This window comes from Lithobates pipiens, unplaced genomic scaffold (genome assembly GCF_037356315.1).
Source record: "Lithobates pipiens isolate NorthernLeopardFrog02 unplaced genomic scaffold, aLitPip1_a1.2 Scaffold_11, whole genome shotgun sequence".
Lineage (NCBI taxonomy): Eukaryota > Metazoa > Chordata > Amphibia > Anura > Ranidae > Lithobates > Lithobates pipiens.
The window spans coordinates 27,181,391-27,196,259 of record NW_027507696.1 but is presented as its reverse complement, the minus strand read 5'-3'; the positions used below and the strand labels follow the sequence as shown (position 1 = coordinate 27,196,259).

Genomic DNA, 14,869 nt, shown 5'->3' with positions numbered 1-14,869 from the left:
TGGCGCACCAAATCATTCTGCTTGTTAGCAGTGGGCCCCCTGTGCTGCTAAAGATAAGGTTTTCCCTTTGGAAAGCACAAGGTACTGCACATTTAGGCTGTTGGGGAGAACCAAGATGGTCTCTAATAGTTTATTTTGAAAGGAAATATTCAAAGAATCACAGTCCACTTCTGACATCCATAACCTATGTTGCATGACTTCTTACAAAAGTTACCAAAATGAGCATGAACTTACAGAAAAAGGGTCAGCTTGTTCCCAGGAAATTGGCGCTCCCCAGAAGCTAGGTCTCATTTTGTCACGTAGCGATTCTGGTACGACCAACAAGATAAAGCAAATGTCTAGCAGTGCCACTACAGTGGCAAGGAGAACTACTAAATTATCACCATAGAACGTAGATATGTAGGCTCCAATTGCTGGGCTGGTGACCAGACTTGCTGCAAATGTAGCGGACACCTTTGATAGGAAAACATACATTACATGTAACTGGTGTTGCTTACATCGCTGTTCAGTTAATTTAAACAAAACACAACATGTACAACAGTAGATCATGCAAGCCTAGCGAAGCACATCTAATGTTGAAAATATACTTTAAAAATGTCGTTTTAAATGGTACTCCAAAAATGACTGCCACCTGAAGGGTTTTCCAGAAAAGAACCAACACCACATGGAACATGAGGGGAGGGAAGAGGGAGGATGAAAAAGATATCTTTTTTTTGGATTAAAATCAGTTTTTTCTATATGGTCACAGCTATGACATCAAAGTGAGGCGTTGCTTATAGGACATGAAACCTGCACAGGGACAAGTAGTGACCACTGAATATTAATGCTGTGGAGGGATGGGTCTTTTATTACTCCAACTTACACCGTTGTTGTGGAAGCTTTTACTACTCCCCACTGACACCATTGCTTTATTACTCATTAACGTTGGGTTCTTTTTTACTCCCACTGAACTGTCCCCAAGGCATTTTTTACTTATACAGTGTGACAGACAGCGAACTGGCTTTTGGTTTAACAAGTTTGGGGACCCCTTTCCTAAATGAAAATCAAACCTTTTATCTCTCAATAACTGAAAACACAATAACTTTTTAAAAATGTTTTAATAAACTGATTAGCACATTCTTAACCACCTGAGCTTTGGAAGGTTTCACCCAGTTCATGACCGGGTCACTTTTTGCTATTCAGTACAGTGCTACTTTACCAAGCAATTGTGCGGTCATGCAACATTATCTGACAACAGCACCTGCCCCTCTATGGAGTTTTAATACTTCTGATACTGCTTGTTACATAACTGAAGGCCTATGGCAGCGAGGCGGTGTATATCACCTAGGACTGCCCGTGGGTGTGGCCAAGTCTTTTTTTTTCTGCTTAGTGTCCTACTCCTGTAGGGGACGATATAACCCTATGGTTCTCAATAAAGAAGGCTGTGTCTGAACAAATGAGAAAATCTAATTTCTTCAGAATTTTAGGCACAAATGTATTCTACTAGACGTCTTTGGTAAAAATAAAAATTCCAATAGGTGTATATTAATTGGTTTGGGTGAAAGTTACAGCGTCTGCAAACAATGGTTTATATATATATATATATATATATATATATATATATATATATATATATATATATATACATACATATATATATATACACACACTGGTATTTACACAGCTATATAAAAAATGGTGCACTAATCCTGAATAACTAGCTGTATATATTAATTTGTGCAATAAACATCAGCACAACAATTATAAAGTGTATGAATATTATAAAAATCCATAATATTCATCCACTTTATAATTGTTGCACTGATGTTTAGTGCACAAATATATCCAACTAGTTATTTAGGACTAGCGCACTATTATTTCCTATATAATTAATTTTGGTGCCAGATCACTATTGAATAGTTGCAGCTGCTCCTATTTCTTTAGCTATTTCTTTTACTCCATATCAGCACCTGGGTATTTTAATTTAACTATGACACTATACTGGTAATGGTGGTAATAAGCAACTTATAGTCAGACTATGATAGTGTAGCGGGCTAGCTGGCGCTGGCTGGGAGGTGTACTAACACTGACATCGATAGGGACACTAATCGAGTGATCAGTGATATTGTACATTGCCACTCTACTAATGACACTGGCTGGGAAGGGGGTTAACATCAAAAGGGTTAACTGTGTGCCTAACAATGTGTGCGTTTTTTACTATCTGTTTTTTCACCCTGTTTTGCATAGACAGATCCATGTTCCCTGTACACAGAGTTCTGTGTCTTTGTAAACAGAACTCTGTGCGATTGGCCACAGCCTATAAGCTGTCAAAATAATTGTCTGAAACCAGCTGCCAAACTCATGCTGTGTCCATTCAGAAGACCGACCGCAGCATACAGGTACGTTGATTGGCCAGGAGCTGCCGCCCGTTCGCAGTACAACCACTGTGGGCGGGTGGCAAGTGGTTAATTTCTAGTGCTTCTATCTTTTATTAACACATGCACAGTAATAGATTTGTCTGAAATATAGTTTTCATTAAACTTACCAGACCATATGCTGTACTTCGCTCATGTTCCTGTGTTATATCCGCAACATAGGCAAAAATAACAGAAAATGTCACAGAGAAAGCTCCAGAAACTGATATCATAGCAAAGTACCACCTGCAACCAAGAAAAAATAAATCGCTTACATCACTGACAAATTCCATCTTTCACTATTGTACAGACAGTATTTGTTCTGTAATCCTCATTTATTTTACATATAGGCTTAGCTTCACTAATATCACAGTTCCAATATGAATCTTGGATGGCATGCACCTGAACATATTATGCAGCTTTAATTTTGACCAAATTTCGTTTTAAAGGGGTTGCAAAGGCAGAAGGTTTTTTTTATCTTAATGCATTAAGATAAAAAGCCTTCTGTGTGCAGCAACTGCCCCCTAATACTTACCTGAGCCCCATCTCTGTCCACGAATGTCTCAGCCATCCGAGATTCTCCTTCCTAATACGGTGAGTGACAGCAGTGGCACCATTGGCTCCCACTACTGCCAATAAAAGTCAGCTAGCCAATCAGGGGAGAAAGGGGGCAGGGCTCCATGTCTAAATGGACACACAAAGCTGTGACTCAGCTCAGGTGCCCCATAGCAAGCTTCTAGCTGTGGGGGCACTGAAAAGGAGGGAGGAGCTAGGAGCAGCGAAGCGGCACCTGAGAAGAGGAGGCTGCTCTGTGCAAATACATTGCAACAGAGCAGGCAAGTATAACTTTTTATTTTTATAGGGGTAAAAAAAAAAAAACGAGCCTTTACAAATCACTTTAACTTCAGGCCTGTACAGTATATGGATTTTTTTAACATCTTGTTCCCTTGAAAATGGCATAAGATGTTTAAACATATACCGTATATTTAGACACCAGCCAGTGGGGGGGGGCATACAGCGGAGAAAATGCTACCCAACACACTTGGAAGTGTCAGGATAGCAGCAGAGCACAAAACTGATAAACACAGCGACAATATCACTTGCCACCCAACAGAGATGCACATTTTCAGCTTCTTGCACTGAAGGGAGCAGATGGCTGGATTTTCTTAGAAGAGAAAAAGGGTCACTTTAACTCCCAGGGTCTCAAACTGGCAGCCCTCCAGCTGTTGAAAAACTACAAGTGCCATCATGCCTCTGCCTGTGGGAGTCATGCTTGTAACTGTCATCCTTGCAATGCCTCATGGGACTTGTAGTTTGGCAACAGCTGGAGGGCCACCAATTTGAGACCCCTGCTTTAACCACTTAATGACCACTGCATATATACCGCGGCAGAGCAGCCCTATTGCGCGAAATGACGTATCTGTACGTAGTTTTGTGCATGAGACACTGCGGGCACATGCCCACTGTGCAGCAGGGGAGCCAACGTCCGCCAGCCACTCACGATCGCTCCTCAGAGGCAGAATCGGAATCTGCCTATGTAAACAAAGCAGATCCCCGTTCTGACAGGGGAGTACAGGGCGTTTATCTGTTCAAGTGATCAGGAACAGCAATCTTTCTGTACTCCCAGTCAGTGAATAGGCCAAGCTGCTGCTCTGAGCATACAGTCCCACGCGCATGTACAAAGCGCTGAGAAAGCATTTAGCATCTTTTCCGCAAGTCATGAAGACACCCGTCAGGGTGGAGTACTGAGCACAAAACAAAGTGGTAATAAACCCAGAACCAAAAATATTCTACTTGAATTGCAGCTTATCATTAGAAGCTGTGCCTGCATTATTTTGTTTTAGAATGTTTCCTCTGTTTTCACCTGGTGATCTAGCTAGTAACAGTTCCTGTCCTAGGGTGCCTCCACTCTGGATGAAGGAGCACCTTTGGGCAACAGAAATGTTAGTTTTCGGGGAGGGGGAGGCAGTGTTAAATGTATTAGCACGTTTAGATGAAGGGGGTGGGTGAGGTTTCATTTGACCAAGCTCCCCTCCTAAACATGAATAAATTAGAGGCTCCACATTGCAGCCTCTAATTTATAGAACACTTAAAAAATGAAGACACGGTATGAAGTAAAATGTGTGTCGAGTTCTAATGAAAATAGATACTGAAGTTTTAAAATAGGATCCTTACTAGTAGTTAGCTATATAGCTTTAAAAAAACATTAACAGACTTCAGCAGACATTAAGCCCACATTCACATTAAACCAATTTGTTATGTGATTTGACATGTCAAATCACATGCCAAAACGGAGCCTATTGTTGGAAATAGCACCGTCCGAATCGGTGCAATGCCAACTTTGTGGTGCTGTACTGATTCCCAAAAGTAGTTTATGCACTACTTTTGGTGACTTCATGGGTAATCTGAATAGACATCTGTGCATGAACCCGCACTGATGTCTGTAAAATCGCCCCTGAAGTCGGACAGAAATTGTGCGAGTTCAGCTGAATCAGCTGCACGATTTCAAACCCATTCTCCGTGTGAACGTGGGCTTAGCAATCTTCAGCTAATTAAGTGCAATAGTGCTCATAAAGTAAAGCTGGCTACTTACCATGGGCTTATCCTCATTAATGGGATAGGGACACATGTAAAGAAAACTGTTACAAGGAGGAAAGACTTTCTGCCATAAACATCAGATAAAGCACCAATGAGAGGAGCGCACATAAATGATAAGAAGCCCTGCAGGAAAGAAAAGACAGTATAAATATGAATTCATGAAAATATATTTTCATACATACACACACGTACACTGCATAACACATGTAATTTCTCAAGGTAGGGAAAACTTTAAAAATCAGGTATCTGCTCAATAACATGGACAGTACAACAAACCACCTTTTTAAGCCAAAAGCCATTTTCAAGTTTTTTTGTATGGTCTAGAATAAGGATGAGCTCTGGCGTGTTCGCACACTCCACATGCAGAGCCCACCAGGAAGTCAGCGCAGCGCTGCGCTAATCACAGGCAGTTAGACATTGCCCGATGCGTGTCTGAGAACAGGAAATGTCTCACTGCCTATGATTAGCACAGCGCTGCGCTGACTTCCTGGTGGGCTCTGCATGTGGAGTGTGCGAACACGCCGGAGTCATCCCTAGTCTAGAATAGGAGTTTTTTGTAATGTTCCCAGGAAAAAATTTGCTTCGCTTCATGTACTAATGACATCTGTCACGAGAGGAGAAAGTAAATGAAAATCTCAATGGGGATAAAGACAGCAATAATGAAAAAAAGTTATACCATTTCTGCCTTAAAAAAAAAAAAAAACGTAATCTGCAACCATACCACCAAGTGTCTCATAAAAATGCTGGTGCTGGATATCTGGATATGTTTTAAAAGAGGCACAGAACTACTTCAGACCATAAAGATGCTATTAGTTGAGTGAAGGCTAGACCCCCTGTATCAGGAACCATTCCCCAATTTACTAATAGCATCGTTTTAAGCCAATCCTACTCGGCTTTAATGCATTTCAGGTCACTTGCTTAAACCAGTATGCAAGTTGTATAGGATGGTGGTTTCAATCACAGATTTCTGAGACAAGTTGTTCGATTTATGACGCATTTCCTTTCACATGAACTCCAGAGTGAACAGTCAAAACAGGTTCTGCGGTTGTGGCACCTAGTAGTGTTCATGAACATCTAAATTACTCCCAGTAATGTCAGTACACATCAATGCATTCTTGTGCATCATGCTGACTGCTAGCCATCACACCCATCAATACAGCACGATTCTCCACCACTTTACAGGATTCATACAAACAAGCATAAGAAGCGGCAGCAGCAAGAACCAAAAATCAGAAATCTGACTTTTTTTAGGCTGCATTCACAACTGAGCGTCATGTTTCTTTGAGGGTTTGTATGCGCGTTTGAGCATTTGTGTACAGCATTATTAAAGTGTTTTTAAGCGTTGCCATTTTTTAATTAGCCAATAGAGAAAAAGTATAAAAAAAAAATCCAAATGCAAAAAAATCCAAAACTTTAAGCTTCAGGCGATTTGTAGTGGAGAAGTGAACCATTGCCATAGAGAATAATAGATTTTTTTTTCCTCCAGCATTTTGGAGCTTCAAGCTACAGTGTGAATGGGACCTTAAAGTGGAATTTGAATTTTTAAAAAGTAAATATATAAAAAAATAAAAAACAAACACACCTCCTTTAACCACTTTCCAACCGGCTCACATACATATTCGTCAGCAGGTTGGGAGCCCTGCGCAAAAAGACATACATGTTCGTCAGCTCCTTTAAGAGCCTAAGCAGGCACGTGCGCTGCATGGCAGGGGACCCGATGCGTGGCGGTCACCCGCGATCACAGGCAAGAGAGACAGATCGTGTTTTCCTATTAGTTGGAAACAGTGATATGTCTCCTTCCTCTCTTCCTCTAGTTGGAACACATTTAACCCCTTGATCACCCCCTAGTGTTAACCCCTTCCCTGCTAGTGACATTTATACAGTAATCTGAGGCTATTTTTAGTTCTGATCGCTGTATAAATGTCAACGGTCCCAAAAAAAAAAAAAAGTGTCAATAGTGTCCAATCTGTCCTCCGCAATGTTGAAGCCCTGATAAAAATCGCTTCTCGTCACCATTACTAGTAAACAAAAAAAAAAAAAAAAAAAAAAAAAAAAAAATCTATTCCCGTAGACGATACAACTTTTGCGCAAATCAATATATGCTTATTGCAATTTTTTTTACCAAAAATATGTAGAGTATATAACAGCCTAAACTGATGAATAAAAAAATTATAAAATATAATGAAAAACGAAAATATATATTTTTTGCTGCAATTTTTGTTTAGAACGCAAAAAATAAAAACCACAGAGGTGATACCACCAAAAGAAAGCTCTATTTGTGGGGGGGGGGGGGGAGGCAGGGGAAAGACTTAAAATTTGTTTGGGTACCATGTCGCATGACAGTGCAATTGTCAGTTAAAAGGTCGGGAAGGGAGAAAATCCTTCTGGGGCTGAAGTGGTTATTCCAGTCATATAATCACCAATTATTACATGTGTTTGAAAATAAGTTTGTGTAACTGCCTGAAATCTATGTTCACATTATCTTCCCATAATCCCCTACAGAACAGAATCAAAGGGGGTGGTTGTGGCATTACAAGGTCCAGCTCTACAGACATCCATGTTTTCATGCACTGATAGGTGGAGGTGTAGGGAGGAAAAAGAACCAAGGGAGGATCTTTGCAGAGAGATGCATACAAGAATCATTTAAGTGTTAAAAGGGTAAGTTCACCTTTTCATAAAAAAAAATAATGAATGTTTTTATTGCAAGTAAAAAAAAAAAAAAAAAAAAAAAAAAAACGTGCATTATTTTTTGTTGCAGGAGCCTGTAAAGCATTACAGATGGCTGATGCTATGCAGATCTCCTGCAGACCTTTCAGTGTATAGGCCTGCTTGTACCTTGTATAAGGAAGCTGATACATGCTGACATGAAGAATGAATGAACTATCACAGCGCTGTGGTAGTTCATTGAAAACTACAACCCGACAGCCGCAAAGGCTGTGGGACCTAGTAGTTTTCTATTCAGAGTGCTGTGAATGAGTGATGTGGCCGGTGCCATGCACTGCCACATTTTTATTTTTTTTGACAGCTAGCGGGTGGAGAAGAACCCCTACTAGCTGGCACAGTGGGGATCGGGGATGTGCGGGGGCCGGTACATTCATAACATGTTACACCCTGAATATGGGTGCAACATATAACATGTTATGAAAGGTTACTTATCCTTTAAATATTTTTCAAAAATGTTAAATTGGTGAAATGGTTTGCATTCTAGTTTACAGTACTGCATACACAAGCATATATACATCAGTAAAATTACACTTGAAACAAAATCCAGCCACAGCAAAGGGAGGAAAATGCAGATAGGACTGAAAGATCTCATTTTGAGAAGTATTCTGATAGCAGTACACAGAACAGACTGATTGGTTTCAGTTCTCACAAGAGATACTTGACTGGAAAACGGCCAACCGCACTAGACCAGATGTCTGTCTTAAAGATACACATTGCATGTTAGAATAGAATACTCAGACCAGACAGTCATAATCAGTGCTTAGCCTCTCCATCACATTCTAGAAATGTAAATGAATGGCAGAGTCAATCTCTAAGGCTGATGAAAACGGAAACAAACATATTCAATAAATGCTGTGTTGCTTACACACACACACACACACACACACACACACACAAAAAGAAAAACAGTACAGTGCAATACTGGGAGACAAAACCCATTCTAGTGCACAGGAAATTTGTTTGAGGATTCAATTTTTAACCTGCACAGGAAACAGCTTGAATCCAATTTAGCTAAAGACAACTACAGGCACTTTCCTGCTTTTTCTAAACATAAGCTTACATTACTTCTAGAACTGTCAGGCCAAGTAAACATTTAGGGCAAAAGGTAAAGTGGTTAAGCCACTCTAACATTTATGCACCATCAGGGCCGTCTCCTATTGCAATGTCCCCCTCTGTGAGCGATTTATAAAAAAAAAAATGCTCCAAATACCTCTGTAGCAGCCATAACCCATTGCAGGGTGGCCTTGACTTAATGGGCTTACCGGTTACCTTCTCCTGGCCTGCTCCTCCGCGTCTAGGGGTTCCCAGGGTTGATACCCAACGGCTTGTACACTGACACAGATAAAGTCCTTTCAGTAGAACTTTCACAAACACAGTCTCTTAGGGAACAGAGGGCACGGGTGAAGAACTCAGGCAGCTTGAACTGCAGGTTTAGCAAAGTCTCTATTTCCACTCGCAGCTGGGTACTTCAAGGCTGAACAGACTTCTAGCCAGAGATCATGGCAGTCAGCATGCTGACTTAAACTTGATCAACTGGGAGTATACAGGAACCTTTCTCCAACTGTACCTGGAACGTTTCCCCACTTCCTTTATGGTACTGGAAAATTGTGCATTTGTCAATGTCCTTCCCAACTCAGTAACCAGGCACTTCTCAGGATGCCACTTGCCGGCCCTCCTCGGGAGAGTCCTCCCCCAGTTACTTCCATGAGCTGTGGTGTCCCTCCAAGCCGAGAGCACACCCGGACACTCTGAATTCTCCCTTGGTTACTGCGCTTCGGACCAGCTGGTTCTGAGACTCAGGAACAGACGGATTCCTACCCCAGACCAGGCAGGTCTATCAGGGGCCACTGACAGGAACATTTTGCAAGGTGTCGAACACCCCGTGACCGGAACCCCTCACGGGGCTGGAACTAGAACAGATCACACGGGTCTCATGAAAAACTCCGGAACCCCGCACACGTGACCCACACTTGTTTAAGTACCCCCTCCCAGACTCCTCAGCAGGCCCCGGCACTCCCGCTAATTGGCTCAGAGAGGGCCGATACCAAGACATCCAACCAGACTTGGTTCTGGCCTGTCATGTGCACCTCACCGTTCACATGACCAGGCAGACCTATTAAACATAGCCTGGCCAGACTGGCGTTAGACCTACCTACAATAATTGAACCCAAATGTCATCCGCTACACCTCATTTCAGAGCCAAGATCCATGATCACATGACCGGCCAGCTCTCTCCTTTCGACCTCTGACAGATGCAGCAGGAGATGCCGAGATTCCCTTGCTGATGTCAGTCGGGAGGGGAGGAGGAGGAGAAAGCCGGCTGGCCATGTGATCACAGATCGTCGCTGTGAAAGGTATTTACAGCATGTTTTTTTTTAATCACACACAGAGGGGGACTCCTCAATAGGAGAGGGTGCTGATGGTGTATAAATGTGTTTTTCAATCAGCAGGAGGGGAGGCGGGCACTGTCGCTAGCTGACAGGCAGGGAGGGGGGGGGGGGACAAAGGAGACAGAGAACAGGGCTGCGGATGACGGAGGCATGTAAACTGACCACTGTGTCAGGGCTTAGCAGCCATGATACACTGTGGTCAGTTTACATAGGGGAGGATAGAAACGGGCAGAATCAGTTTTTTTTCTAGGTATTACAGGGTGAAAAATTACACAGCACAAGCACTGTGCTGTATAACATACTTTAAAGGAGCAGGATTCATTTTTTGGGGGGGGTTAAAAAATGCTTTAACATTCGTATAGGAACAGGTTGGGCAAATCCCAGTGATCAGGGCAGCCAGGAAGCACTGTTTGCCGGCATGGTAATGAAAATGGTCAGTCTTCTTGTCTGCCATTTCATCTAATACCACTAGGCTGCGTCTGGAAGGTAAATCGCCGATGAGCAACATGGCAAGTTTGCATACATGGTTCTCCTGGGAACAAACTAGCTGAGGGCTCTGCCTGGCAGAAAGATGGTACCAGCCTCACAGAGGGAGTAATTAAGAAGCCACAATCTTGGACCCCTTTCCCACTGGGGCGTTTTGCAGGCGCTATAGCGTTAAAAATGGCACTTGCAATCCGCCCTCAAACAGCTGCTCCACTGTCTCCAGTGTGAAAGCCCGAGGCCTTACACACTGTAGCGGTGCGCTGGCAGGGCATCAGGAAAAGTCCGGCCAGCAGCTTCTTTGGAGCGGTGAAGGAGCAGTGTGTTTACTGCGCCTGCCCATTGAAATTAATGGGGAAGCGCGGCTATACTGCCGGGAAAAACGTTGCTATGTGGGGGGTAAAAACACCCTGCTAGCAACTGAAATGCGCTGCACTGCTATTTTACCTCCGACACTATGGGCAGCACAGTGTGAAAGGGGTCTTAGAATTGATGGGAGAAGTCTGTACTGTACATGCAGGAAGCTGTAGTCATTTTAAGGCCCCTTTCAAACTGTGCCACCCATAGCGTCGGCGGTAACACACCGCTAAGATTTGCAGCACAAATCAGTCAGATTTGCGGCGCACTTCTCTCACTAGCGGGGTCGTTTTTAATCCCCGCTAGTGGCTGAGTTTTGCCGGCGGTATAGCCGCGCTGCCCCATTGATTTCAACGGGCAGGAGTAGTGTAGGAGCGGTAAATACACCACTCCAAAGAAGCTGCTGGCAGAACTTTTCCTGACGCCCTGCCAGCGCACCGCTCCAGTGTGAAAGCCCTCAGGCTTTCACACTGCAGACAATGGAGCAGCTGTTTGAGGGCGGATTGCAGGCGCTATTTTTAATGCTATAGCACTTGCAAAATGCCTCAGTGTGAAAGGGGTCTAAATCTCAGTCTCACAGGCATCCTAGATCCCAGTACTGCCAATGATCTCCACAGTATATCTGCATTTCCCTGCCGAACCATTATGCGCTTCACAATGCACTGACAACTAAATTGATATGGATTGACCTAATGCACTTGTTAGTGGCTTATTCTTTGCTAGAAACAGTGTAAAGGGCCCCTCGTGTAGATCTGTGAGATGTTTCAGCTTGTTAATATCCGATCTGATTAAGTATCGATATCTGGGCACCTTTAGGCTCCGTTCACACCTGAGCATGCTGGAATTATGCAATTCTGCCCACGATTCCAGAACCAGGGCAAAACATAGGGCACATTTGCGATGCCATTTTTTAATGGAACCCCAAACGTGGTGCAATCTACCTATGACTGTAGAGCGACAAAAAACGCTAAAATTGCGGCACAAAAAAACGCAACGCCAAACACTCCTGGCTCGGTGCCAAGATTTGATACATGAGCTTCTTCCGTGCGGAGAGGCCCACTGAAAATGAATGGTGCCACTCCAAAAACATGGCATTAAAAAAACAAAAATAATATGCAGTGCCACAGCTGTCGCTGTGCTATGATGATATGTGAATGGAGCCTGTCACAGTATAACCAGCTTAAAACAGAAGGTATTTACACCTCTCATTCTATGACATGACCTGTATGGTTATCCTGTCTGGTTGGGCCCCAAAGCCTTATTTCCATAAAAGCCATGGTATCAATACACTGCACTAATGATGTCCTGAAAGTACAGTATGTAATTTAGAATAAATGGCTCTATAATGATAAAGCATTACTAAAAAGGAAAAATATAATCCTTACCTATTCTGTGCAATACTATACAGAGCGCCCCCAAACCTCATCTTCTAGGGTCCCACCACAGGAGAGCCTCCTCATAGCAAGAGGCCTCCTTTGGGGGGCAGACATGCAGGCTCGCTAACGAGCTGGGCTGTGTGTGTCCAGAGACGGTCAGTATAGCTTTGCCCTGCCCCCCCCCCCCCACTCTCTGCTCACAAGATTTGACAATAGGATGGATTAAAGTCACAATTTCCTCTATAAGCCAATTTCCTGCTCTTGTGACTGCATTTTTCCCAGCTCATTCGAGCACTGGTCCCCTTACTGCCCCCATGAGTTCCTTGCCACTGGAGCTTATGAGAGAGTGGACTAAGTCGCTGGACGTACACTATTAAATTGACGGCGGATTCATAGCTGCAGCTTGTCCCAGCTGTGAACACTTTTCCAAGACGAGCAATGGCAAAAGGAATGCAGAGGCTGATACGTTTCTCCTCCCTCTGCATTCCTCTGGTCATTGCTTGTTCTGGGAAAGCGTTTGCACCTGTAACAAGTGGCAGCTATGAATCAGCTGTTTCCTTTCTAGTTATTGTCAAATCGGCTGTGGCAGGAGGGGAGAGGGGCAGGTTGGTACTTAAAACTAGGGTTAGAAAGCACTTAGAAATGTGGAACAAAAAGTACTACATATACTTTGTCCCATTGGAACACAACTTTAAATTAGTTATTATAATGATAGATCTTCTTTAAAGTGAACCATTACAGACCACTTTTACCTACAGGTAAGCCTAGATTAAGGCTTACCTGTAGGTGCAAGAAATAGCTCCTAAACCTACACGGTTTAGGAGACATTTGCAAAAGACAGGCACCTCTGTCTACGGCACATGTGCCGTAGACAGTGGCGCGCAGGCGCACTGAGCGTGCTGCTGCTAACGGCGATAAGTGACGTCGTCATGGCTTCGGCCAATCACAGCGCCACGATACCCAGAAGGAAGATGGATGCTTTGTGGAAGAGGGGACAGCGGTGACATCGCTGGCTCCTGTGTCAGGTAAGCGACACATAATGGGCTACGATGCAATGCATCGTAGACCATTATGCTTTACCTTTGCGGGGAAACAAAGAGGAAGTAAAACCCATCAGGGTTTACTTTCTCTTTAAAGCAAAATTAAACTCTCTCAATTAGCATTCGTCTTAGTAAAAAGATAAGTAGGAATATTAGATTTACTTGTTTTAAACTTTTTTTTTCCCAGTTGCTTCCTGGTTTCTGGCCTAGACCAAAATTATGTCATATGTCCCAGGAGTGTTCATTGGTACATTCTCAGCTAAGCACATGCTACATGAATCATCTGCCCGGACTCAAGATAACCGCCATTAGAAATGCTAGGGAGGAGTTTTTCAAGGTGACTTCTCAACAAAACAAAACATGGAGACATGGATGGATGGGGACGTTTACTTTGAATATTAAAAATGAATAGTGTTTTCAGGTTGTTGGGTGGTGTTGCTAGTGTTTAGTTCTGCTTTAAAGGAGAAGTTTGCCTTCGGGATCACGTTCCACCCGTATTTAGAGTATTTAACATGTAACATGTTCTCAATCCTGCAGCCTCTCCCTGCACTTCCTGTGACAGCAGGCTGAGGATCATCTCCTCGTACCTGCTGTCACTATCCGAAAAGTGTGGCCTTTGCGGCTGCCCGCTTGTATTTCTCAATGAACTATCAAAGTGCTGAGAGCTCTAGTAGATCATTGATTCTTCCAGTCTTTGAGAAACTGCCTGCCTGTACGATCTACAGAATGTCGGTTTTATTTTTTTGGTAGGAGACTGGAAAGCATTGCCATGCAGGACTCCTATGGGCAGACAGCTTCATAGGAGTCCTGCATGGCAATGCTTTCCAGTCTCCTACCAAAAAAATAAAACTTTTTTTTTTACCTGCAAAAAAACCCTACTTTTTTTAAAGTGAATTTATCCTTTAAGAAAGCAGATAATAAAGCAGCCCTGAAGGTGTACAGAGCTATTATGCTTCAGAAGAAAAGTGACCATTTAGTTTGATGTGTAGACTCCATCAAAACCCGATTGTTGAATTGTAAGAAATATAAGAATGAGAAAAGTAATCGCTCCACAATCCACTTATTACAATAAATATCTCCTATAGGAGTATTGATACAAGCATTAAAAGAGTTCTGTGACGCAAGGGCGGGGAGTGGACTTCAGCCGGCTCTCTGCTGAAAACGGGTCGCAGGAGTGCAAAACGAATTACACTCTTGTGATCCATAGGAGAAGTACAGCCAAACGAGCTTTGGTTGGGCTTCTCCTTTAAACATCTCCTGCTGATTAAGGCCTTCAGCAGACTAACGTAGTCCATCTGGTCACTATGGCAACTGAAGCAGGTAACATTTAAGGACAACTTCTGTATCGCTTTCCATCCAAAGACCAAACTACTTAAGCTTGGATTTAGAGTTAGAGTTAGTTATACATGTTAAAGTCTAGAGTTACTCACAATGGCACTGAATTACAAAGACAAGAATACAGACCATACCCATTTTGTGACCTGAGGAGCACTGCTCACAAAACACAC

General features: G+C 43.0%; 1 protein-coding gene across 1 annotated transcript in view; it reads right to left on the bottom strand.

Annotated features, from left to right (window-relative positions):
• The window catches only part of LOC143961017 (hippocampus abundant transcript 1 protein-like), a 106,586-nt gene that overhangs the window by 30,996 nt on the left and 60,721 nt on the right, over positions 1–14,869 (bottom strand). Inside the window, exons 4-6 of the mRNA XM_077470131.1 lie at positions 4,987–5,114; positions 2,525–2,639; positions 235–453 (exon numbers count right to left, since the gene is read on the bottom strand). Of these exons, the coding sequence (XP_077326257.1) occupies positions 235–453; positions 2,525–2,639; positions 4,987–5,114 (462 nt within the window). The remainder of the gene's footprint in view (positions 1–234; positions 454–2,524; positions 2,640–4,986; positions 5,115–14,869) is intronic.